Source organism: Grampus griseus (assembly GCF_964374135.1).
Source record: "Grampus griseus genome assembly, chromosome: 17".
Classification (NCBI taxonomy): domain Eukaryota; kingdom Metazoa; phylum Chordata; class Mammalia; order Artiodactyla; family Delphinidae; genus Grampus; species Grampus griseus.
In genome coordinates this window covers 3,049,287-3,076,279 of record NC_139011.1, presented here as the reverse complement: position 1 = coordinate 3,076,279, position 26,993 = coordinate 3,049,287, and the positions used below count along the sequence as shown (strand labels likewise).

General features: G+C 47.3%; 2 protein-coding genes across 3 annotated transcripts in view; one reads left to right on the top strand and one right to left on the bottom strand.

The window, feature by feature from the left end:
• The first annotated feature begins 1,345 nt into the window (after window positions 1-1,345).
• CHRAC1 (chromatin accessibility complex subunit 1) lies at window positions 1,346-4,963 on the top strand. The gene is made up of 3 exons (XM_082674695.1): window positions 1,346-1,562; window positions 3,250-3,376; window positions 3,956-4,963. Exons 1-3 carry the CDS (start codon window positions 1,416-1,418, stop codon window positions 4,078-4,080), a joined length of 399 nt encoding a protein of 132 aa, XP_082530821.1. The 5' UTR covers window positions 1,346-1,415; the 3' UTR covers window positions 4,081-4,963.
• Window positions 4,964-8,876: 3,913 nt separating this feature from the next.
• The window catches only part of AGO2 (argonaute RISC catalytic component 2), a 108,421-nt gene continuing 90,304 nt past the window's right edge, over window positions 8,877-26,993 (bottom strand). Inside the window, exons 17-19 of one of the 2 annotated variants that reach the window (XM_082674486.1) lie at window positions 23,531-23,632; window positions 21,320-21,519; window positions 8,877-20,874 (exon numbers count right to left, since the gene is read on the bottom strand). In XM_082674486.1, coding sequence (XP_082530612.1) covers window positions 20,766-20,874; window positions 21,320-21,519; window positions 23,531-23,632 — 411 coding nt within the window. In that variant the 3' untranslated portion in view covers window positions 8,877-20,765. The remainder of the gene's footprint in view (window positions 20,875-21,319; window positions 21,520-23,530; window positions 23,633-26,993) is intronic. The other variant, XM_082674487.1, reaches the window with a different exon arrangement.

Below are 26,993 nucleotides of genomic sequence, written 5' to 3'. Positions count from 1 at the left end.
TCGTCCCTCTCTCCCTAATGTGCTGTATGCATCTGCGTTAGCGCTACGCGTTAGCGCTCCTCAAAGATGGCAGTGCCTGCTCAACCATAAAGATCAATTTTTTTTTCTTTCTTCTGACGCTAGCAACGTAACTTCTTACAAGAACATTGTTCTTTCCCAGCTCTGTAGGGGGTCATGGTGACTTGCTGCCCGCTTTGTACGTGCTTACCTGGTCTATGTATCCTTGGTGAACTTTAAGGGAAACATCAGTACGTCATTTTGATGTACGATCCCTTGTCTCAAAAATGTACAGACTATACCTTCGACTTCTAACGGGAGGAAGAGCTCTCAGAACTTTCTGAGAATCTGCTTCCCAGGTGATAATCCTCAGTTTGGCTCGAATAAAATCCCTTTTCTTCTTAATTTGATAGTTAATTGAATTTTCGTCGACAACCGTTGGCTCTACAAATTAGATCCCCAATCCTACCCTACTTCTACCACCTCCACTGTAGTCTAACCCATCGTCTGCCTCCATCCCCGTTACAGCTTCCTAACTGCACCCTCTGCCCGCCTCCGTTCTCACCCCTCTCTGGTCTATTCACACACGGCAACCTGAGTATTCCTTGTAAAACTTAAGTGGGACCACCTTACTCTTCCCCAGGCCTCCCAACTCTCTGGGAAAGAATTCCATGACGTACAAGGCCCTATCTGGTCTGGCCCATGGCTACTTCTCATCATTCTTCTCCTAGCTCATTTCGCCGTAGCCACAGTGGCATCCAATTCATCACCTGCAATCACCTTCTACTCTACAATCTCTTTGCTTCCACCCTTACAACCTCCCTATCCTCACGACTCCCCTCTGGTCTATTCACACTCAGCAGCCAGAGGGATCTTTCGAAAACTTAAGACACAGCCCATCATCCCTCTGATGCTTCCCATTTTTCTTAGAATAAAATCCAACAGGACCTAGTCCCTGGCTACCTCTCAGACTTCACCTAGCACACCTGGTCCACACAGCGGTCATTTTGAGCTTCTTGAAAGGCCTTTGCCTGTCGCTCCTTTCCCCCGGCAAAGCGCTTTCTCATAAACAGGGCTCTTTTCTCTCTTCGCTGCCCAGCCTTCTCCTTTACTGACCCGGTTTCTATCTTCTTACACTGCTTTGTTTTCCTTCATGGTACTTCTCAGCATCACACAGGTAGAACCCCCACCCACGGTCGCCCCCCACCCCCGCCCCGCCGAATCTGCTGGCCGCCCTTCCGCTCCATCTGCACAGCCTCGGGGTCGCGCGGCATCACGGGGCTTGTAGTCCGTCCCGCGGACGCGCCTCCCGACACTACAACTCCCACGGGGCAGCGGGACGCCGCTCCCGCACCGACCGTGTAGGCCGGCCACCTCGCGGCGGGTAGGGGCTGCCGCTGCGGGGGCGGGGCGCAGAGATGGCGGACGTGGTCGTGGGCAAGGAGAAGTGCGGCGAGCAGCGGCTGGTGTCGCTGCCCCTGTCCCGCATCCGGGTCATCATGAAGAGCTCCCCCGAGGTGTCCAGCATCAACCAGGAGGCGCTGGTGCTCACGGCCAAGGCCACGGTGAGGCGGGGAGGAGTGAGGAGCGTGGGGCGGCGGTGGGGCCCACCCGGAACCATCGCGCCCCGCCGGGCCCCGCGGAGCTGCCCAGTCCCCTTCGCGTGCGCGCGCGCGCCCTTTTGAGAGCCGTCTCCTTCCCCTCCCACGCCGCGCGCGCCCCAGCTCCCGCGCGCGCTCTTCGCCCCGCCCATCCGGCGCCTCGCGCGCCCGTCTCCCCGCCCACTCCGCTGCCGCCCGCCCACTCCGCTCCCGCCCTCCCTCGCGCGCCCGTCTCCCCGCCCACCCCGCTCCCGCCCTCCCTCGCGCGCCCGTCTCCCCGCCCACTCCGCTCCCGCCCTCCCTCGCGAGCTGGTCGCCACGCCCACTCCGCTCCCCCCGCTTCCTCGCGCGGGTTTGGCCTGGGCGGTAGCGTGGAGGCGCGCGGGCCTTGTTTGGTGTCTCCCCCGCCTTTTCCAGTCACCGTACTCCGGGCCCCAAAGCCTCTCCTTTTGTCGCTTCCGGCCTGTTTCGCGGCTTTGGGCCCCAGCTCCTCAGAACGGCTCATTGAGAGGGCCGGCGGCTCCCTCAGGAGGTACGGCCCGGCCCAGCCGCTCGCCCACCCTCTCCCAGTCTCCTGGGCCAGAATTGAAGTAATTTCGGGGACCTCAGTTTTAGTCCCCTCCTAGGTCCAGATAGATGATTTTGTCTCTTAATTTGGTCTAGGTAGGCCAGACCTTCCTGTTCTTATCCTGGGCCAGGTTTCTGCTGCAGAGTCTCCCTCACTTGCTTTAACTTCCCTTCGAGTCTGTTTCCCAGGCCGGCTAGTTCGGTAGACGGTAGACGGTGTCCGGTGCGGTGAGTTGGTCAGAGCTAAGGGAGGGGGGGATCACGTGGTCTTGGGATAGCTGTACAGTTTCGTTCTGTAGGTCTTAAGGAATTAAGAGATTTGCAGGCACTTCTTATTCCCTTCTTGACTAACTTCGATGGAGTTAAAGTAGAACAGAGAGGGGCTCAGCTCAGGTGGGCTGCCCTCGGAAAGGTGTCCGGGCAGAATGGCAAGCTGACCATTTTTTACCTTTAAGCTAGTGACTGTTACAGTTGTCGGCGGGCCACCTTAGACACAGTGTAGTCAAATACAAGACTAAAAGTCTGCTCCTGGCATAGAATTTTTGGATGGTCTCTTGCCAACCCTTCTAACTAGAGATTGGGCATTAAACAAACACGATTCCTTGTTGTATGGCTTTTAAATATTTTTCATAAGTTAGAAATCTAAAATAAACTTTCGAGGGCTTCCCTGGTGGCGCAGTGGTTGAGAGTCCGCCTGCCGATGCAGGGGACGCGGGTTCGTGCCCCGGTCCGGGAGGATCCCACATGCCGCGGAGCGGCTGAGCCCGTGAGCCATGGCCGCGGAGGCTGCGCGTCCGGAGCCTGTGCTCCGCGACGGGAGAGGCCACAACAGTGAGGCTCGCGTACCGCAAACAAACAAACAAACAAAATAAAATAAACTTTCGGGAAATTCCTGCTGCCCTGCCAATTTTAATTCAGCCTTGCTTTCTTTCCGACCTCGTATGTCTCCTTTCTCCAGTGATTTTCTGCAATTCGATCAACCAAGATAATCTGAAATCATCTAAACTTAATGTAATTAAAAAGTAAGGTCTGTGGTAAATTTTCAAAGCACACCTTTCATCTTAACTTTCTCATTTTGTTTTAGGAACTCTTTGTTCAATATCTCGCCACCTATTCCTACAGACACGGCAGTGGAAAAGAAAAGAAAGCACTCACTTACAGTGATTTATCAGATACCGCAGAGGAATCGGAAACGTTTCAGTTTCTTGCAGGTACTTAGCCTTTGAAACATTCTGGTTAAAAAACAGCTTTTTCCCTGCTTTTTTTCTGCTTTCACTGAAAATGACATTTTGCTGCTGTCTCCAGGTGTCAGAGTTTACCTGGCATGGGGCGAGAGTTTTAGTTTTGTTCAGTGGAGCATGTTTGTAATGCAGTTCACCTAGAGCAGGAATTAAGTTGGCACCTGCACGGGGCTGTCTGGGTGGGTGTGGGAGCCGGGCAGCCCACCCCCTCAGACTCGTCCTTACTTGGCTGGGGAAGCAGAAACCCATAGTTGTTGCTGTGGAACAGGCTGTGTGCACCACAGCTAAAAAAGAGCGTCCGGTGACCCTTGGGGCCAGCCGCTGTGTCAGGTGGGTCGGGCAGGGCTGCTCCTAGTGGGTGCCGGCACAGAGCAGTGTGGTTTGCAGCCACTGGAATAGATACAGGTGTTGAGCCTTCGTCCAGAGGCAGTGCTGGTTTCCTGCTATGTAGTCAGAATTTTGACTTGTCTTGGAACCTGTTTTGGAGGTCATAGCAGGAACTAGCACGTTTGAAATTTGCATTGCTGATGTTAGCTTTATGTTTTTAAGATATATTACCAAAGAAGATTTTAGCTAGTAAATATCTGAAAACGCTTAAAGAGAAGAGGGAAGAAGAGGAGGAGGAGGAGAATGACAACAACGATGAGACTGATGACGATGAAGCAGAATCCTAAAGCAGAAAGAAGGGCTTTAGAGATCAGCCTGGTGAGGACCCTCATGGATCAGCACCTTTGCTCTGGAGCAGGCATTAGTCTGCTCACGCTTCGGAGACTTCACGTACGTGATGTTCTTTCCTGGCTGAGACCAAGCATAATGTACCTCTGCCACAAATAGCCCAAAGGAAAGGAACACAGACAGCAGCTTCTCTTCCCCAGGCCCACACTGCAGCTGGAGTGGGAGAGGACCAAGAAGGGGCTGCGTACCGTGAGACACAGCCAGCCTGCAGCTGTAAGCTATAGAGGCAAAGACAACTTTGCTTAACTTTCTAGTTTACAGATAGATTTTGAAGAACTTCTAAATATCAGTGTGTAAATTCACATATGTATATTTTGAAATTCGTCCTTGTGAACAGCTAGATCCTGTTTTAGCTAAGTGTGTAGTCCCTGGGTAGTATGTTACATTTGCATTTTCGTATTTGAAGAGAATTTATGGCTTTGTATATGTCCAAATACTGCATTTTTTTAACTGTAAAGAAATAAATTTTTCTTTTTTAAAAGCTGTATATATTTTTATAGTGAAATGTTTTACGAAACTAGTTTTAGAACCCTCTGTTATTCTGATGCCCTTCTTATTATCTGGAAACATTTGTGAAATTTTAAAATGAGTACTTTCTTCTTTTTATTTTTCCTTTTTATTGGCGGCGCCGTGAGGCATGTGGGATCTTAGCTATCCAACCAGGGATCGAACCCACACTCCCTGCAGTGGAAGCGCAGAGTCTTAACCACTGGACCACCGGGGAGGTCCAAAACTGAGCACTTTCTAATACTTTTATTCCTGGAGAAAAATTTCAAGTCAAATTATTAGATCAAATACAGTAAGAAATATTACCTCTGTGTAAGCACGTTTTTCTTAAAAAATTATAAAGCATTTTGTATATTGAAGATCTCGTTTTACTGTTCCTTTCTTTACACCTATAGTAGTTGTCTTTACTGTCCACAAGAGAAAACCATAAGCCCTATTTTTTTTCACATAGGGTAAATTTTGGCTTTTGCCTTTTCTTTTTTTTCTTCCAATTGAGTTTGAATTTTCATCCAGTAGAATCACCCTTTAATGTCCATTCTGTTGGTTGTGTAAGCAATCAATATATAGAACAGTTCCATCACCCCAAACATTCCTCTGTATACCCTTGGAGTTAGTTCCTTCCCTTATCCCCAGGCAATCAATCACTGATGTTTTCTGTCCCTCTTGTTTTTAAAATTTATTTTAAAATCCACTTTTTGGTGTACAGTTCTGAGTTTTGACAGATGCAGAGTCATGTAACCACCACCACAATTAAGATACAACAGTTCTGTCACCTCCCCCAAATTCCCTCATGGTTAAACTCCTTCCTACCCTTTACCTTGGCAGCCACTGATCTAGCTGTTCTCTGCCCCCAGAGGAGGAGTCAGCAGACGTTTTCTGGAAAGGGCCATGTGGAAAATACTTGAAGTTTTATGGGCTACATAATCTCTGTCACAACTAGTCAACTCTGCTGTTGTAGTTCAAAAGCAGCCACAGTCAACACATACAGGAATGAGCGTGGCTGTACGTCAAGAAAACTTTATTTCTGGACACTGAAATTTAAATTTTATATAATTTTAATGTGTCATGAAATCTTTTGCCTTGTTTTCAACCATTTCAGAATGTAAAAGCCATTATTAGCTTATAGGCCATACAGAAACACAGCAGGCCACATTTGACCCACAGACCATGGTTTGCCCACCCATCTTTCCAAAGTGTCATATAAATGGAATCACATAGTAGTAGCCTTTGAATCTGACTTTTTTATATTTAGCAGAGTGCATTTGAGATTCATCCATGTTGTTGCAGGTATTGGCAGTCTGTTCTTTTTTATTGCTGAGTAGCATTCCTTTGTATGGATATACCATTTGTTTATCCATTCCACAGGTGAATGGATAATTCCCAATTTGGGTTGTTTCCTGTTTTTTCTTTTTCTCCCTTTTTTTCCTTTTAAAAATCTCAAAAATTTTTCTTGTTTCCGGTTTTGATGATTACAGATAAAGCCCTATGAGCCTTTGGCACAGGTTTTGTGTGACCATACGACTTCATGTCACTTCGGTGGAATTGCATACTTCATTTTACCAGAAACCACCAAACTGTGTTCTAAAGCGTCTGTACTATTTTGCATTCCCACCAGCAGTGAACCAGAGCTTCAGCTGCTCTGCATCCTCTGCAAAACTCGGCATCAGTTTTTATTGCTTTAATTTTAGCCATTTTAGTGGGTGTTGGTTTTAATTTGCATTTTTCTAATGACAAATAATGTTGAACATCTTTTCATTTGCTTGTTTACTGTCTATATATTTTCTTTGAACTGTCCAGATCTTTTGCTCATCTTTTTACTGGGTTATTTTCTTTTTGTTGGGGTTTCAGAGTTTTATATGTTCTGAATACAAGTCCTTTGCTAGATTATGTGATTTGCAAATATTTCCTACCTGCCTGTGGCTTGTCTTTTCATTCTCTTCACAGCATTGTTCAAAGAACAGAAATTATTTTTTTGAGAAATTCTTAATTTTGAGGAAGTCCATTTTATCACTTTGTTCCTTTGGGGATCATGCTTTTCTTGTTGTATATAAAAACTTGTCACCAAACCCAGAGTCACAAAGATCTCCTGTGTCAGTGTCTTTCAAATGCCGAACTGCCTTCAGTACCTCTGCCTATAATAACGTGATGCTGTTTAAGAAATGCCCAGGAAAAATGGTTTTTGTGTGTAACCAGCTGAAACATCCTTAACCTGTCATAAGCCCTTCAGATCCAATTATGTAGGGAGCGTTCATCCTTCTCAGTTCCTTCTTAAACCGCATGCTAGTCTAGTACAGTAGCTTCCTAACTGGTTTCCTCACCATCTTTACAGCCTGTTTCCTCTTCCCATCGTGCATGCTGCTATCAGATCATCAAAACAATTTTATGAAGATTAATCTTTTTTTCCTGGTAAGAAGCGTTAATAACAGCTGATATTGGAGTAGCCATTGGGGGCTGAGCCTCTTCTGTGTGCATTGTGCACTTTCATCTAAACTTCACGACTTGCAAAGTATCCATATTTTGCAAAGAAGAGAATGAAAGCTCAGGTTAAGGAACTAGTCCAAGGCACACCTAGCAAGTGGTGGAACTAGGATTCAAATCCCAGACTACACTCTTCACTGGAGCTTAAACAGTGTGGTTTTCTCTGCACTGTCAACGGGGTCAATTCTTAACTTGGCAGTCGAGGCCCTGGACACTGGTCTTACTCTGCTTTGTATCCTACTGTTTTCCTACATTAACCTTCCATTCCTGCTGAGATGGGCTCCTTGTCCTCTGTGGCGCGTAAAGATCCCTTGTACGTCCTCTGATCAAGGAGCTGTTTTCTTTTGTGAAATCTTTTCCTAATTCACATAACGTCACATCATCGTACGCTGTTTTTACACTTAGGTTTTCACAGTCAGATCATGACTGCTCTGGCCATCCACTGAATGATAGTGAGATAACGGGAATGTAACAACGTAAGGCCATATTTATTAAGTAAGGATACTGCAGGTCTCTCAGCAGTTTGTGTGTATTCTTTCAGTTTCAGCTAGCATGTCCCAAGGCCTGTGGGCACCAAGATGCTTTGTGGTTTTGGATACCAAGAAGTAAGAAGTACTAGGTCCTGTATACATTAAGGGGAAAAGAAAAAAAGAGAGAACTACATCTTGATTTTATTAGGGGGAAAAAAAAGCCTGGAACAGAATACACCAGAGTGCTAAGAGTAACTACCTCTCACTGTTGTGATTACAGATAATTTACAGTTTCTATCTTTATGTTTATCTGAATTTTTACATTGTCTGTAATGAACACATTCTCTATTTTACTTATTTATCTTTGGCTGCGTTGGGTCTTTGTTGCTGCGCGCGGGCTTTCCCTAGTTGCGGTGAGCAGGGGCTACTCTTCGTTGTGGTGTGCGTGCTTCCCATTGTGGTGGCTTCTCGTAGCAGAGCACGGGCTCTAGGTGCGTGGGCTTCAGTAGTTGTGGCACGCAGGCTCAGTAGTTGTGGCTCACGGGCTCTAGAGCGCAGGCTCAGTAGTTGTGGCGCACGGGCTTAGTTGCTCCGCGGCATGTGGGATCTTCCCGAACCAGGGCTTGAACCTGTGTCCCCTGCGTTGGCAGGCGGATTCTTAACCACTGCGCCACCAGGGAAGCCCTATTCTTTTCTTAAAAACATTTTGCGTAAAAATCAGAAAATAGCTTTGGCTGTTTCAAAACAAAACAAGAACTTTGGCCTGCTTTAGCAACAATGTGCATCCTAGGGATTTTCCGCTATTTTTTTGGTTTTCTTAACCCAACCCTCCTTTCCTTTCCCAACACCACATATTCTTTCAGTACAGACAGAAGTCAAACACTGCCCAGAGGGAGGTCACCAGGCCCAGAATCCCAGATATGGTCAGCTTTGATTCCCATGCAACATGGAGCTCAGGGCTTTGCACTCGATTGGGGTTTAGCTGAATGACTTCTTTTCTTCTTCTTATGGCTGCTAGAGTAGGAACACCCAGCTCATCCTAGGTACCACATTTGTTCAATTCATTCCTGATGCTTTTATCCCCAGACCCCGAATTCTCAGGGGCCCAACGTATGGAATAAGGCTCTAGACTTCTATCACCAAAGGCGTGCTTCCACCTCAGAAGCCTGGAACCTTAACCCGTATGGAAGGAAGTCCCCAAATAAATATGTGAGTAAACAGAAGATCTCTGGGCGAGGCAGCTGTAAATACGAGGAATTTTATTTTATTTTTTGCTGACATACTATGAGGCAAAACAAAATTGACACCATACAAAATAACTTTATAAAATATCATTCACATCATATTGTATCAGATTTACAGCATTCTGTGCATGTTAAGGGTTATGTAAGGAGGTGAAAAAAACACTATGCCAAACTTTTTAGTATTAGTTTATATACACACAGTAAGAAACAAAACAAGTAACTGTTAGGTTTTCCATGAATTTATTGCAAAAATAGTGCAAACTACTTAACCTAGTAAGCTGTAAAACAAACTCTAAAGGACCCAGCTAAGCTTAAACACGACAATAGATGCTCAGTGTCTCAGCCTTTAGCTTTCTTCACCAGTTTAATCTTTGTCAATCAAGACCACTCCCCGTCTGTTCAGTCTGGGGTGAGTGCTGGGGAACAGAGAAGTGTGAAGACCGGCTCTTCAGAGCCCAGATGGATCCGGCTGCCTAGTGCCAGCAATACCTTTAGGATCATGCTACTTACTCAATGGCAATTTTGTGAGGTCTGTGTTGAAAACATTAAGATCCTATGATGTTTAAGTCTGACCTTAGAAATAAGTCGTCCAACCTCTTGATGATATGGAGAAAAGAATTAAGAAAGCAGCATGAACAGAAAGGATTGGGAACATTATTGTCTGCTTATAAACATGGTATCCTTTTTCTCAGGTGTATTTGGGTATAAAGTATTAATCTCCTGGTGGGCAACCTTTGAACCAGATATTGCAGTACGTTAAAAAAAAAAAAAAAAAAAGATACTGTATCCCTACAAGAGTAACTTTAAAATCTCTTTTAACAGTCTACTGGGGTCCAAAAAGCATATATCTAAACAAAATCATAAGAGCAGAACAAAATGCTACGTATAAAAGCTAAAGAAACAAAATGCAGCATATTCAGGTTCTTTTTCTTGAGGTACCTATATAAATTTAATCACCTGCCCCAAAGTACTCTTGTTAGGTAAAAAACAAAATGCTTACTGGTGAGCCAATTGTAGGGCATTTATTATTATTGAGAAAGTGCAACAACGCTGATCTTTACATGCAGCATACTAAAGGATGATTTACTCTTTACAAAATATAGCTTAAGTATTGACCTGATGGAATTTTAAAAATTAAAAACATTTAACTAGAATCATCCCAATTTTTTTGAGATCCTGAAGCGAAAAGCCTCCCAAATCAACTTTCAAAGTTATGCCACTAAGGAATGTTGGTTCTCTTGTAAAATTCAGAGATCTCTTTAAAATAGTAAAACTATATACTACAGGAAAGATCCCTAATTTTTATTTCTTATTGGTATAAAATCAAATTCTTAAGACTCCAAAATATTGTGTTACCTCCAAAGAATTAAGTTAAAAAAGATTGCCATAGTAGGAAAAGTCTAGACTTGTAAACTGCCAAATATAAAAGCATGGAAAGTCATCGATCTACCCGATTTTCTCACCTGCCAGAAAGCTTTCCTAACTTACAGAAACCCTGGGGCTGCTGCTGCAGGCAGCACCCCTCCCCTCCCCCCCCTCCACGGCCAGCGGCCCTCCCTTCCTCTGTCTATGGTCACCAACACCCACACCAGGAGGGTGGGAGAGATGAAATCAACAATAGTCCATTCGCTGCTTATGAAATAAACTTATAAAATACGCCAGAGGAAGGCCGGGAGGGCACGTGTGGTGAAAAAGCAATGACAAGAGTGTTTGTGAGTTGTTTTTGGTCGCCCCTTCATTGGCACAGAAAATGAAGTGATAGCTACAGATATATGCGTAGAAGAGTCTGGAATTTGCTTGTAAAATGTCAAATTTGCTCTTGGACATAATTCTATGTTTCTTTTCACAAGAGGGCAGTTGGGATTCCAGTATACGTTAGTGTTTAGTTGGCTGGGGTGATCTATCAAATTCCATGGCCAATTGGGCTTTTTCTCCCCATGTACAATATAAAATATTTAATTTCATACTGATTTTTTCAATGCATTAGGATTCAACACAAAAGGCACAAAATAAATAGATATTATTAAATAAACGGAAATTATGATTTCAAGCTTTGTGTGGAGTTATAGTTCACTGTTTTGTTACTTTTTCCAATTCAATTTGACAGACTTAGTAAATAGCACCCAACTGTTTAACTGAGGTAGATCCACATTGTAAAGAAAGCTGGGTCCCCTCCATTTTATGTCTAAATTTAAGATGCTTTTACAAAAACAAAAATCCATTTAATCATATGCAGAAGCAATGACAGGTGGCACTACCGGAAGAAAGCTTAGAACATGAGCAGGTTTGCAAAGGTTTGTGCCTAAATCATGCTCTTCATCAGCCATAAATACATCTCAGACTGGAGGGAAAAAAAATCAAACATTTCAAAATAACCCTGAAAAAGTCTCAAGACTTTCAGAACAGGTCTTTTTGACTGACTGCCACAGAAATGCACAATGGTCCATTTTCATCAAGCAATGGCAACAGCCAAGCCAGACCAGAAACAGAGCGAGAGCGAGAGAGCGAGAGCGAGAGAGAGAGAGAGAGAGAGCGCGCGAGACAGAGCTGTATCACTGAAAGTTTCCCTTTATAACTCTGGAGAAAAGACTTGTTGAGTTATGATATAGCATCTTGATCTGAACAGTTTAAACTCATTCTGCCTAATATTTTTGCATACTGTGAAACTTACAAATTTAACATCTGATTAAGGCTTAATTTAAAGTGGCATTACCACCTACCATCATGCAAGCATTGGACATCCTCAAAACACACAGAATGGTATTAAACTAAAGACAAGGACAGGAAGCCTCAGATTTGTATTTAGCAGGTACTATAATTTTATATTTAATTTTACAATTCATGTAAGCAAATGAAAAGTTATACAGAGAGGCCAATGTACATAAATACTAGTTTATACAGGAACTAGTTTATACAGGAACAGCACTGCACGGCTTCTATACTGCAAGCACAAGACATCGTCACGTAGACCCACCGCACAGGTAAACGAGTCCGCAGACAGTACGCACAGTACCACCTGAAGTGAGGCCCTTTAGCTGCTCAGCTTCTTAGAAAACAGTAAACTTTAAATGGTCATAATACATTTTGATTCAAAATGTCTTCTAAAATTTTTTTTGTGGGAGAAAATTAAGAAGGGGCAAGATCTACCTATGGAACTTTTGAATTCATTTTTGTTTTTTTCAATTATTTTATAAAAATAAAATAAAACTAGAAAAGTCGGTAAAACTCAGGGTTAAACCCCTCAATACATATTAGGTAAGTAATCTGAAGTGTACCAGAGGTAAGAAAAAATCTGGATTCAGACACTACATTCTTGTATTTAATGAATAATTAGCCACTTTGCTGCACAGAAACTTACAATTATTCCCTTAAAACTTTTTAAAAAGTAAAAACTCACTTGCCGCTACAGTTACAAAACATGAATTTATACCTTCAACAACTACATGTAAAATCCACTATCAAACTCAGGAGGCGAATTTCAGTTCAGTGCTAAACCGCAGACTTCCAGGGTTTTAGTCGCGTGTCTATTTGGCTTTGAAGAGGAGCCCACGTCATCGCTGTGTTACGACCCCCCAAAGCCGCCCGCAGCCCCCCCGGTGCCTGGTGCCTCTGCCTTTCAGAACAGAGGATATGGGGGAGACGGAAGGGCCAAGAGCTGCCACCTTGAAGGCTTTTCTAGACAGTTTAAAATAAGTAACACTGGGCTATTTCCCCCGCTTAAAACCATCCACTGACAGAGAAGGGTGGCTTTTAACTAGACCGTCGGCCAAGAAAACTGCTCAACTCAATACCTGGCTTGGAAAAGTCAGAGCTAAAACCCGCATCTTCGAGACATCAAAACCCGAGTCCTCCGTGCACAGCTCCAGGTGACACCACTCCCGAGGAAGCAGTTTCCCAGCACGTCACAAAACAACAACAACGCGGGGCACTCCGACAACTGAAATGGCACCTGACATCTGAGGACTTCCCACGCATTTTACAAAGACAGGACTCCGATTCCAATTCCTTTTTGAAAACAATCTAGTTCCATTACGCTCGACATTCTCATTGAGTGACCTTGAGAACAAACCCCCCAGGTTTGCCGGCGGTCACGGTCAGCACCCGACTGGGAGCGGGGTCCTGTGGACGGACGTGCTCAGGGCCTGGGAGGAGCCACGCGGCCAGAACCCGGCGATTTCCCGCAGGAGCCAGTGCCCAGGAGCCGAGGAGCGGTGCGGCTTCCAAGGCAGAGCGCCGGTGCCTGAGCGTGCGCCGGGCCAGGCTTCCTTCCCAACAACGCAGCCGCACTGTGGTTTCGAAAGGACACTGAGGACTGGACTTGAAAGGCACGGAGGCTGAGACGGGGTCTCCAGAACACGTTCAGTCTGGCACCCCTGGCCTCTGGAGGCCAGGGGAGGCCTGGGCACCGCCTGCCCCCTGGGTCAGAGGGGCTGCCCTCTCCCACCCCGCAGCATCGTTCCCAGCATCTCCAGAGTCCAGAGGAGCCCTGGGCCCCCCAGTTCCGTCCAGCGGGGCCGGGCAGCCCATCCGCATCGCACCCCCCCCCCCCAGCCCGGTAGGTGGTGGTGGGCGGCGAGGGGGCACATTCCTAGCATCAACTCATGGTTCTGAGGACCTTGAAGATTCCGGAAGTACCGAATGAGGTTGGCCTGAACATCGAGCTCCTGGAGACACTTGGGGGGGGGGGGGAGGAGTCAATATTTGGTGTTGTAGCTTTAACTCTGAACTACTTGAGGCCAAGGAAGTTGTAACTAGGAGATCATTCAGCCTCCTCCAACCGCCTAAAGAAGGGGGGTGAGGTGAGGACCCAAGCCTACAGTCACACCACCAAGGGCGTTTAAAGATCTAACGCACCTGAATTTTTCACATCAACCAATAAGACAGAAAAGTATTAACAAAAGCACCAGTAATCTTCAGTTCCCTCATCTTTAATGATCTTTCATGAACGCAAAGATGCTGGGGGAGGCCCACGTCGGGACGCTGGGGACATGAGTGCAGAAAGCAGGTGGGAGATCTGAGTCAACGGCTGACATCACTAAAGCGAGGAGCCGGCCGCCGCGCAGCGGCCCCCGAAAAGCCCTGTATGGGTTTCTGGCTGAAAATGAGGCCACTTCAGCGGAGCCCAGCAACCCCAGAAGCAGGTCAGCAGAGGTAGCGGACGCTCCCCAGTGTCCACGCTTCTCAGGGTGGTCTGTGTCTATAGGACAGCACGACTGCAGAATTACACATTCTTAGACTGCAAAGGACACTTGGTGCTTTCGGAATTAAAGCGCAGCACGCGGCGTTGAAGGCCAGGACTTCCTCGTAATGGCACACCTGGAACCTCTCTGGGCCAAAGTCAAGGTCTGATGAGCGCCCAGAAGAGAGCGGAGCCGCCTCCTCACACCCAGACGCCTGCAACTGCAACACCGCCCAACTGTCCCTCCAGAACTCAGGAGCAAACCAGCGCAAGTGATCGGGAGCAAAAGCTCACCTTCTGAAGACGAGAGAACACGAGGAACCTAAAGAAAAGACGCGAAGGAGCAGGGGGGCGACACTGACCAACCCACAGCAGCGTGCGAGCAGATGAGATTTCTGACAGCAAAGTGGTTCATGACACGTGATGCCGAGCTCTCCCAGGCCAGTCTTCCCGCAGGCTGGCATCCTGGTCCAGGGCGCCAGCAGCAGGAACCCCTACTTCAAGACGCTGCCGCCCTGGACCCTGTGCTCCTTTCAAGCAAAGGGCCTTGGATTTGAACAGAACCTTTTGCTTTCAAACCTTAGCTCACTTTAAAGTATAGAGTGATTAGTAACTCAAGGCTCCCAAGTCAAAGGTCAACGACATCTGCACTGCATTTTGAAACCATGCAGCTACTGAAGTACTATTTGCACAAGAGTCGGTGTTTAAGCACCTTTGTGATTTTACAGAGTGTACAAAAAGGGAGAAGGGAGTAGAAGGAGACACTTTCAACCCATTCATAAGTAAAGCAGAAAAAAAAAGTGCTTCCTTATGTCAAATAGGAAAGTGAAAAGCCAGGACAGTGGGTCGCTTCCAGGTCCCACCACACACGGCCCTGCACCTGAGGACGGTGCAGAAAGGCCCTTGTGTTTCCTTCCTGCTGGCCACTGAGAGTCCTAACATCTCGGAGCCGGGCAGCCCTGAGGAGTCCCTGGTCCACCCTGGACACGCAGAGAGGGAGGAGGGGACTGCCCGTGGGTCACAGTATGGCACACACATTTTCAAGCCAGAACTGAACAGAGAGATGTTCACAATTCAGTTGATTCAGGCAACATTTTGGCTATTTTCAGTGTGGATAGCTACACTTAAAAGCAAACATGAATCTATTGAGAATTCAGAGGTAGCCTTTATCTGCGTTTATTTATTTATTTTTAAACTAAAAGGTATTAGAAACCACCTTCTGTAGTGATATGGCTAAGCCAATACATTCACTTTAGACAATAAAATGGCAAAAGATCCAAAAAAGCACTAAGTGAGGGCACCGAGGTGGCATCGACGCGACACTAACACACACTCAGATGGCTGGTTTGGGTGGAAAAGCTCCTTTGTGTGTCTGATACTGTGTAACCTGATCACAGACAGAACTACACACTGTGGACTGGAGCACACACTTCTCATCTGGCCAAATCACGAGGCCTAAAGGAACAGCCTGCCTTTCAGGTCTGCCTGGCACCTATGGGTTAAGCCACAAATGACAGTTTTGACATAACAGCGACCTCATGGCTTTCAAATGACGGGTGACCAAAGAGAAGCAAGGGAGGCCCTGACTCTCTAGTAACATTGGCCGTTCAGATGCTTCCTATCCAAGCTGTCAAATGCTGGAGGGAGCTAGCAGCAAATGCTTTAGGGAGTCATGGCAAATAACGAGGAATTAAACAGACCAGAAGCATTCAAAGGATTTACAATTAATCCTCTTAGAATTAAATCTCAGACCGCAAGGAGAGAGCACACTCTTCTTCCAATACACTGCAAACTTCCTTCCAGAAAAAGACAGCAACGAGGCTAATCTGTCCTTCATGAATGGTCAACACACACACATACACATGGCTGTAGAGGGGGAAGGGCGGCGGCCAGCCCACACGGCTCTAACACATAATACTGAAAAACGTGGCAGGATCACTAAAACAAAGCAACACATCGTATTACATCATTTCTGCTATCCTAAATCTATTTACAGTCATTTCAAACAAGTACAGCAGATGCAAAGTTGGACATAATAAAAAGGAAGCTGTCAAAAAATCAGTGCAATTATTTCGAGTTGAAAATTTTCCTTACAAAAGAAGTCAGCATGTGTGTGTAACACGGACAGCCCTATTACGAAGTCACACGTGCACTGTGTCTACACTGAGAAACGTCACAGCAGCCGAAACTGCTGGCACGGCAGCTAGAGAGAATATTCTTGGTTACTTTGGGGGAGGGCTTAAAATACAAAGTATTTGCATTCTGAAAGTGAGGCGTATGAACACTGAGGAAGTTTCTATTCATTGTACATTCCTTTTCTCATGAGCGTGAGAGATGAGTTAAAGAGAGGTCACAGGGAAATTTCTATGGCTTGTCTGGGCCACTGGGATTGTCCACTCTCTGGATTATGTCAACGTCTAAAGCTCCTCCTAATGGAACTGCCTTAGGTGTAGGAAAATGCCCATGAAAAATCCTCTGAACTGCCCAACAGATCAAAGTCCCACTCAAGGACTCCATCCAGATCCTGACGGGTGGCTCCATGAAACAGCCTAGTGCTTCCACGGCGCCAAGCAACGAAGAGAAGCCGCCCCAGCCTTCAGAGGCCTCCTCGAGACAGTCTGGTGTCCCAACTGCACAACGCTTGGCCGGTCTACCCTTAACATATTGTATCAAATATATAATCTGACTGAAAAACTGCCTTGTAAAAATAAAATTTAAGTCACCCTGCAGATCAATGTTAAATTACATTGCTGCGTATATAAGAAAAACAATTCATCCAGAAAAATTACATTTGTGGCTTTCAAAAATAAATCATCCAGCAAACTTGCAGGTAAACATTAGGTAATTTATAAAAGTTGGGGAAAAGAATTTCTATCATATTCATCAGGTACCACATGCACTGGAATATCCGTATCAGCCAAATGAAACCAGAGCAGAAAGGAAACAATAAATAGCAACATTTGCATTTAACAACAATAAAAATAACATACAATATAACATCGACACCCACCCGCCCACAACCCTGCTGCAGGAATTGAACTTCAACTGTCTCTTCTAATGAGCACACGCCGGGGTAAACATCACAACAGCACTGCTTACGGCCAGACTCACACAGCACGGTAATCACTCCACTTCCAACAAGTCCCTCCTGGGGAAGCCAGCGCAGTGGCCAGGGATCGCTCGTGGTTCTAGAGTGCAAACATCCATGCACGGGAGTGTGAGGACACTACCAAAAAGCAACACAATCTTGAAAAGAGAAAGCAGACCCTAAAGTGTAGTATCAAGTGTATATGTGAAGTCTTCTCAAAACAGAAAACCAAAACCAAAATAAAACAATCCCTTTCTAAAAGTATAGGTATGCCCAGCTTTACAACATTTATCTGAACTAGGAACATCTGAGCTTATTATAATAAGTACACAAACAGCAGGATGGAATCTCAGCAGGGCCAAAGGGCTCTCCTACAAAACGGCGACTTGAAGCAGCTCCCCCGGGTTTCTTTCATCGCTTAGCTATTAGGGTGAGAGCTTGTCGAACGTAATAGGAAGTGGTGAAGGGATGGGAATATGTTAACTTTTCTTACGGTGAATATTTTAAAATATACTAGGAAGAGTACCAGGATAAGGGTCTAATTGGGAGACCTCTTCTGAAGAGATAAACCCCAGTTTTTCTTTGAAATTAATCCAGATTTCTACTTCATAATTTTCACATTCAGTTTGCTTAAAGCAAGGCACACCTTACTTAGTGGGGTCAGGCAAAGCCGGCGAGTGGACACCTCTGCAATTTGCACAGCCCTGCACAGGCCTCAGGAAACCTGTCAAACGCAGGCAGAGGCCGGAGGTGCCCGGAGCCCTTCTCCGGCGGCCACGAGGTTGCCCTGGGCGGGCGTGACCCACACAGAACGGGCAGGGCCCCTCTTGGCTTCCACGCGAACAGGGCTTGGACTTATTCTACTGCACCTTGAGGTTTTACGCTGTCTCAAAATTTATCCTAATAATGGGGGGGGGGGGATTGGTAGAAATTTGGGAAAACAGTTCTTTACCTGAGAAATTGTAACTACAGCCATTTGAATTCTGAACCATCAGACATGTACAAAGGTATGCAGCTAACCCAGCTGGAGACATTTGCTTTATGAATGCTTTTAAGTAGTAAAAGTTTTATAAAACAAGCGCAGGGCTGTAACAAGTACCTTTCTCAAAGTACTCTGGCCCTCTAGAAAGAAAACTTTTCCTTCAAAAGGATTTTTCAAAAATTTAGGTCTCATTTTCTGCCAGCCTGTGATCCTGCCCAGTGTATTCGCTTAGAAAACGTTTCCCTGCATTGCTGGGGAGTCCCTCCCTGCTGGGCCCTCAGTGCTTGAGGGAGCACACTCTCCAGAAGGCTCTAGATTAGAGGTTCTCGGACTCCAGGCAGCCCTGGACCCCCAGCTGATGGTGTAAAACGCAGATGCCCAGCCGCCACCCCAGAGGCCGCAGCGAGCACAGGAGTCACAGCGTTTTTACGGCCAACGCCCCGACCACCGAGATCCTGTTGCAAGTGGTAGAAACATACCTTCGAGACGCACGGTTCTAGATGATCCTAAAAATGACTGAAAACTAACCTAAGTTCAGATTTTAAAAGTGTATTAGTGAAAAGGTTCCCTCCTTAGCTTGAACGCTCCCGGTAACTTAAGCCACGAGTGTACTGGTGTCCTTCCGAACAGGAGAAGGTGCCACTTGCTAACGAAGTGACAGGGAATTGCAACATTTTTAGAGCAGAGGCTTCTGTCATTTAAAAAGACAAAAAAAAATAGATACAGCAAGAAGAGACTAATGCCATTAATAAGACACCCACATGCACACACACGCGCGCGCGCCCACACGCACGCACGCACGCACACACACACACACACACACACACACACACCACTCTTGAGTATATATTGTCACAAATAATAGTCACCCCTTTGTCGTTGCCGCCAAAATCCAGGCCGAGTGTCCATGACAGCGCTTCCCCGCCCCCGCGGAGCCCTCACACAAGACCGAGGCAGGCGCTGACCCCAGCACGAGGCACCCTGGTTGGGACCCTCACTCCACCACAGTGCCAGAGGTAATGTCAGGCCGGGATGGGAGGGCCGTCAGCAGGGCCAGAGGAAACCTACAGAGCACGAAGCAGCACTAGGGAAAGGCTCATCTCCTTCCTAGAATCTCTGTACTGAACGTGGATTGGATTCTCAGAAAACCGCCTACAAGGACAAAAAGCCCACTGCACACAAACGGAGCCCTCTGCTGTCAGCCCTGTCGAGCTGTCCACGGTATCATTCTTAGTGCAACGGATTCTAGATTGGCAAACCCACGTCCGGGGCCCAGCACGCAAATCCTAGCAGAAGGGTCTGCCTCTGCTGCTGGCTTCGCCATCAGCCATCCTCCCGAGGGCTGGGCTCCTTCGCGGAACGCGGGCCTCGCAGCCCGCAGAGCGCCACCACCGACAGCCTTCTCTGTGTTTCAGTGCATAGATCCTATGACGCTTGTCTAACAAACCACACGCAGAGAGAAGTGCACGCTGATACGCAGACTCATTCCCAGGAGTGGAAGGATACATACATTCCATTTGTGCTTAATTGGCTGAGCGACACACGGGGATGAGGCGGGGAGGGGAGTGACTGCTGGAAGCACACTCCGTCCTCCTGAGGGTCCAGGCTGCGCGGTCTACACGAGGGGGTGGGCCGCGGGCACTGAGTCAATTGCATACTCCTGTACTTAAGCACTGAGAAACCACAAGGGTGGTCCAGGCTCCAGGCTCCAAAACACTCTTGATATGCTAAACAGATCACAAAAGCACCCCGTAGTCAGTAAAATGAAAAACAGCATCTATCTATCACATTAATACTGCAAACCAGATATATATACTTTTCTCTTACATTAAAGACATAACAGTGAAAAAGGATTGTACTGTATTTATCACCACAGACCCGTATTCTTTAGAAACTTTGGAAAATAAATGTCACAGTCCTATAGGACAAATCTTATGATTAGACTGTCGGCATATTGTCTTTTTTCTTTTTTTAAATAAATTTTTATTAAAATGGCACTTGTCTGCCAATCCCTCTGGACCTATAAATGTTGTAAACACACACGGCCCACCTTCTGCCACCCCTCCTTCCTTCGGGCTGAGTGAAAGGCGGGCAGTGGCAGAACGAGAGACACCAGGGCGCCTCGCCTGGCCCCTGCCCTCGGATCCCGGACAGCTGGTGGGAGCCAGGTCAGGAGCACACAGGTGTCACTCTGAAATAAACTTTAGTGACAGCATCAGAATGTTCAAGGCTTTAAAACCACAATGTGTTTTATGTTGCTTTCACTCTCACAGAACGTTCACAGCTAGTTTGAGCCCATCAATTTCATATAGAATCATGTGTTAAAAACAAGTAAATCGAACGACCAAATAAATTAAAAATGTTTTAAAGCCCTGAGTTCATAGACTGGTTTTAGGAGATTTTTAGGAAACACGGGACTCTATTTTCATAAGCAGCTTATAAGATTTTGGCAAACCATATTTCCTACGACAATGGGGTCTCATACAGGTCTGCAGTTCAAAATCCAAGTTTGAAATCTGGGACGGAAGGCATTCTGGAAAGTGGAGAATCTACTAAAATCAATGGCGTTTCATGTTCGATGCTGGCTGTCACGGAAGGGCTGGGCATTTGTTGGTCTGAGTGTAGCTGGTCTCATGTGAATCCAACTCGGTACACAATCGTAAACACTAAAACATGTCAAGCAAAGTACATGGTGCGCAGCGTGTCCTGATGGACCTGGACTGCCTTTGCCAACGCCTGGTGGTCTCGTCCGTTACTCTGCCCGGAGGTATGGCTTCCTTCAGCACTGTGGGGGTGGGGGACAGAGAGAGAGAGAGAGAGAGAGAGAGAGAGAGAAAGAGAGAGAGAGGGAGGGAGGGAGGGAGGGAGGGAGGGAAGGAGGGAGGGAGAGAGGGAGGGAGGGAGGGAGGGAGGGAGAGAGGGAGGGAGGGAGAGAGAGAGAGATAGAGGGATAGGGATAGGGAGGGAGAGAGAGAGGAGAGAGAGAGAGAGAGAGAGCGCAGCCTTTAACGCACCATGAGGCAGCACACTGATAGCTAAGTTAGGACCACGCACCAGCCATCTGGGGAGGCAGCCACACAGCTAACAAATGGCGGTGAAGATGCTAGCTTTTGGGTGTCTGTGTCACGGTCGGCTCCAGCCACTGGGACCCCACTGCTTCCCATTCCAGAAAAGCAGATGCCAAAGCCTGTTGCAGAAACGACCCCAGCCAGGAAGGGCGTGCCACTCACCTATCGTGCTCTTTATCCACCAGGTGGTACCTGGCCCGGAAGGCCACCAGGTGAGCATAGTATGCTGGCGCCGGGATGGACACGGAGCGCGTGCAGCGCACGTAGGTGTGACACAGCTGGTAGGTGAGAATCTGCAGCTCATCGGAAGAGAAACGATTGTCATCCCAAAGCACGTGATAGTGGGAAGGCCTGCTTGTTCCCTAAAAGCAGATCAGAGGGTCAGAGAGGTAAACATGCAAGAGAGAAGTCCAGAACTCACCTGCAAAGGGTGCTGCCGAGAGAAGCTGTGCTTCCACCCCACAGTAGAATCCTTCACAGAGGATACAGTGGGAGGACGTTCAGTAGCAAGAAGGTATTTATATTATCCTACTATGTATCATTATAAACGGGCATCAGAGCCACATATTCTATGACCCCCTACTGGTAAAATAACAGACTATACACACAATTATTTGTGTAGAGAAAACTCATAGGAAAGATATAATACAGAGATGGTTGTTTGGAGGATAATGTCATTTGTACATACTAGGTTTTCTACAATGCTTTATTTATAAAGGCAAGAAGAAATCTCTAATAAGTTACATATTAACGCCTTTAAAATGGGAGTTTGCACATATATTTATTTTGTGCGGTGTGGAATCTTTCAAAACTGAAGGAGGTGGGGTTGGTCGCCTGGCCCATGCCTGCCGGGGCTCAGGTGCCGGCAGAGCCGCTGCACTGCTCGCCGGGGCACCCATGACCGGTCAGCCAGGAGCGCGCTTGAGGGAAGGGCCTTTCTCTGGCTTCTCCCCACCTGCCTTCCCTGCCACTCAACCCAAGCCAGCCAACAAGCAGGCCCTTCCTGACTCTCTGTCTGTGTTCAGGCCCCCAGAGACTGGTGAGCAGCAGACGCTCTTATCCTCTGATGAAGCACACATTCTGCGCCCCACTTTCAGCATTTAATCGGTGGCTGTCACGGGGGCCTGCGGGCAGTGGGGTATTTTGTATCAGAGGGTGTGCCGAGGACATGGCAACCACAGCAGAGCAGGACCCCTTGAGGCCCATTTTGTCAAAGCACTTAAACGTCTCCAGTGCGAGATTTCCCCCATTAGAAAGTGCCTGTGCAGAAAATGCAGGGAGGCAGGTTTACCCCTTAAACAAACCAGAGGCCCCGGGGCGGGGGGGAGAGGGCTCCACCCACCAGGAGGGAAGCCGGGCTGGCCTGCACAGAAAAAGCGCCCGCCCGACACGGAAGCCATCGCGGGGACAGACGTGCCCGGGAAACACTGCGGAAGCCTCCGTCCTCTCTGAGCCACGTTCCTCTTCTTCCTTTTTAACAACCTTTAAAAATGTACACACGGCTCAGCCCTCAGGCTGCACCCTGACAGGCTGCAGGCTGGGTGCGGCCCACGGGCCAGTCTGCCAAGTCCTGTTCTAGAGCCACGGTGACGTGAAGGACGTGCAGGTGTATTTCCCGTGGCAGAAGTACAAAGTTGACGGCAAGCCCTCCAAGTTTAAGTTCAAATCCCTTGGGGATGGATATCTAAGTCCTCACTTATAACTTGAAACACCCAAAAGCCCCTCTGTGGTGAAGCAGGACGGGCACCCAGAGCTAAGTCCCTCCTGTCCCAAGGGGCACAGCCTCGCAGATGCTGGTGGCTCAGCTCTGACAACAGGTGCGCTGGACGTGGCACCTCTGAGGTGGCAGCATCCTCTCAGAATCACTTGTGGCAAAGCTGTGGGTCTCTTCGCCGGGAGGGACAAGGAATGCCACGTGCTGACCTTCCCCGCACACCAGTGCCCGTGCGTGGCGGGCACGCAAGGCTGACCCCGCCGCTCCGTCACCTCTCATACCCCAGCCAGCTCGCCGAACTCCAAGCACACAGGGACGCCACTTGTCCCCGCCAGCCTGCCTGGCCCTCACGCTCACTGCTCCTTCTTCCTGGACCTCATCTCGGCTAAAATGGGAACCCACTCCCGGCCCAGCACAGCAGCCCAGGGGGTCCTCCATCCGCAACCCCTGATGGTTCTCGGCCTCCACGGTTCACTGGTCAACCGCCTGCGTCCCCTTGGGATGGACTGGCGCCGCATCCGTGCTGTTCACCACCACATCCCCAGTGCCCACGGGAGCGCCTGGCACAAGGTTTGTGCTCTGCAGGTGTTTGCCGAATGTGTGGACGACACCCCAGAGACACCAACCAAGACTGCGCAAAGTGGACCCTCTGTCCTTACCTGGATGCCAGCATGACTACACAGGTAGAAGTCAAACTCGGTCGGGTGCGTGATTTTCGTGTCCACGGTCGTCCCTGCTGGGATGTTTCCGCTCTTCCCCACCTTCAGCAACACAGGAGCCCATCAGACACGCCCCGGGGACAACAGGGCAAAGCAAGCAGGCAAGCAGGCAAGACGCAGCCGCACTGCCTTCTGCTCTGACGTCTTTAAATTGGCCAATACATCTGCTCAGTGCCATGGCACTAAAATTTAACATATACTAACAACTGAAATCAAATTAATTCCTGTTCTCTTTGGGCTGGGGTTATTTTTCGCCATCTCATAAAGGCCCCTGAGGGAAATGCAGAGTCTTCCCTTCACTGAAGCATGTGCGTGGGCCACGTGAAGGGTCTTCATTATTGTTGAGGCCAAGATGGAAACTGTCACCAACATAACAAATCTAAGACCAGACGACGGACACGTGACAGCCGTCACCTGCCCATGTGCGCCTGCGTGTGCGCGCGCGCACACACACACACACACACACACACACAATACTCAAGGCAGAAGAGCTAGAAAACCCTGACAGCTGTCAAGAACTTCCCCACTCTACCAGGGGTTCAATCACCACCACCAGGGAGGGCGGGTTGCTCCACCAGAGGCCATCCAAGGAGCTGGGGTGTGGGAGGGACTACAAATTCTACCAAACCACTTAACTCTCAGTTTACACTCTAGCATCGAAAAACCACCAAACATCCAGCTACGCTACTGAAACAGCAAAACTCCCAATCAGTCACGAAGTCACTGATTGATTTTTTTTTTTTTACTCGTGCAATTTCAAATATACATACAAAAAGGAGAATCTCCAGTGTAACCCCTCTGCACCTGCAGATGTGTGTGTGTTTTTACTTCTTCTCAACCTTTTTTTATACCTTCAGATTATTTATTTGTGTATTTATTTGTTCATTTATTTATAGCTGCGTTGGGTCTTTGTTGCTGCATGCGGGCTTTCTCTAGTTGTGGCGAGCGGGGGCTACTCTTTGTTGCAGTGCGTGGGCTTCTCACTGCGGTGGCTTCTCTTGTTGCGGAGCACGGGCCCTAGGCATGCAGGCTCAGTAGTTGCGGCGCACGAGCTTAGTTGCTCCGTGGCATGTGGGATCTTCCTGGACCAGGGCTCAAACCCGTGTCCCCTGCATTGGCAGGCAGGATTCTTAACCACTGTGCCACCAGGGAAGTCCCAGATTTTTAAAAGAAGTAAAATATTTGAAAAGAGTGCCCACGTTTGCACCCCTCCCACGCTGCGGTCTCAAACCTAGGCTTTATTACTCCTGCACATGCTTTATTCTGCTACACATTCAGGTCTCCGTTAGCACTATATTGTGTTACTTTGCAGATTTTAAAACTGTAGGGGCTTCCCTGGTGGTGCAGTGGTTAAGAACCCGCCTGCCAATGCAGGGGACATGGGTTTGAGCGCTGGTCTGGGAAGATCCCACATGCCATGGAGCAACGAAGCCCATGTGCCACAACTACTGAGCCTGCACTCTAGAGCCCGCGAGCCACAACTACTGAAGCCCGTGCACCTAGAGCCCGTGCTCCGCAACAGGAGAAGCCACTGCAATGAGGAGCCGGCGCACCAAAACGAGGAGTAGCCTCTGCTCACCGCAACTAGAGAAAGCCCATGCGTAGCAACGAAGACCCAGTGCAGCCAAAAATAAATAAGTAAAATAAATACATAAATTTATTAAAAAAACAAAACTGTATACATGTATCCTATGTTTTGCTACTTTCTGTTTTTGCTCTGTATTACAATTTTGAGATGTAGTCATTTGGTAGATATAGTTTATTATTTTTCATTGCTGTACAAGTGCCAATATATAAATACATTACCACCTTTTCTCCTGTTAACAGATTAATTTTTTGCTATTATAAACAATACTGCCAGTATATTCTCACAGAATACATGTCTTCTTGTACACAAGTGTGTGAGTTCCTCCAGGGTAGATCTCTAGAATTGCCAAACAGCGTTCCAAGTTGGTTACCCATTTGTATTCCCATCTGAAGTGTAGGAGAGTCCTCTTCATAATAATGCCTTTACTCTGTGCTAAGTGCTCTGCGTGTTAGCTCCGCGAACCCTCCCAACATCCTCAGAAGGTGGTCCAGTGGGTAGAGGGGCTGACAGCTTGTGGTCACGTAGCCAGGATGCTGAGGGAGTGGATTGGAGCCAGGTTATCCGGCTCCAGACCCTTTGCTCCTCATCACGGCACCCACATCCTTGACATTTGGTATTTATCAGGCTAACCTCATAATGTGAGTCCCCCCGACTTTTCCCGTTCTCTGAAATACTTTATACAAGATTATTCTTCGAAGGTCTGGTAAAGCTTGCCTGTAAAAATCTCTGGACTAACTTCATAAAATAAGCTAAGTAGTTTCCCCCTTTTTCCTATGCTCTGCCACACTTTAAGGTAATCTATTCCTGACGCCTTAGTAAAGCTTGCCTGTAAAACTCTCTGGGCCTGATGCCTTTTGGAACAATGACTGGACTATCTTACTCAGCTGATTTTGGTAACTTATGTAATTCTACAAACAAGTGTTTGTTTCTTCTCAGTTTTCCAATGTGTTGTCATGAAGTTGTTATCATTCCATTATGATTCAAATAACACACACTCCCTCTGCAGCCATTGTTCCCCTTCTGTTCCCAACGTAATTACAAGTGTTCTTTTTGTTGAGTCTTGCTGGGTTTATCTATCTTCAGAGAAGTACCTTTTGCTTGCGTTAATATGCTCTATTGCTTCTTCATTTTCTAGTTCACGATTTTCTATTCTGAGAGAGAAAGTGGGGTGCTGGAATAAGCTGACTTTGAGCCCTCCCGACTCCTGGCAAGAGAAGTCTGCAGGCTGAGGTGGCAAGGGGCCTATGCACACCAACTCCTCAGCTTTCCCTTGACCACTGGGACTGACATCCTTCCTGTAGCTTCAGACTTATTCATGGCTCTCTTTCTTGTCTCACAACAAAAGCACCTATGTCTATACTCTTACCTGTAAATGCCTGCTTCAGTGCACTGCACAAGGTTTGATATGAAATTCTCGTTTTTGTTCATTTCTAATCATTTCACAATTGATTATTCTCTTTACATTTTTAATGCAGTGCTTTCTTTCTTTTTTTTTTTTAAATAAATACATTTATTTATTTATTTTTGGCTGCACTGGGTCTTTGTTGCTGTGTGTGGGCTTTCTCCAGTTGCAGCAAGCGGGGGCTACTCTTCATTGCAGTGTGAGGGCTTCTCATCGCGGTGGCTTCTCTTGTTGCGGGGCACGGGCTCTAGGCATGCGGGCTTCAGTAGTTGTGGCACGTGGGCTCAGTTGCTCCGCGGCATGTGGGATCTTCCCGGACCAGTGCTCGAACCCGTGTCCCCTGCATTGGCAGGCAGATTCTTAACCACTGCGCCACCAGGGAAGCCCTGCAGTGGGCTTGAAATCAAAATTTT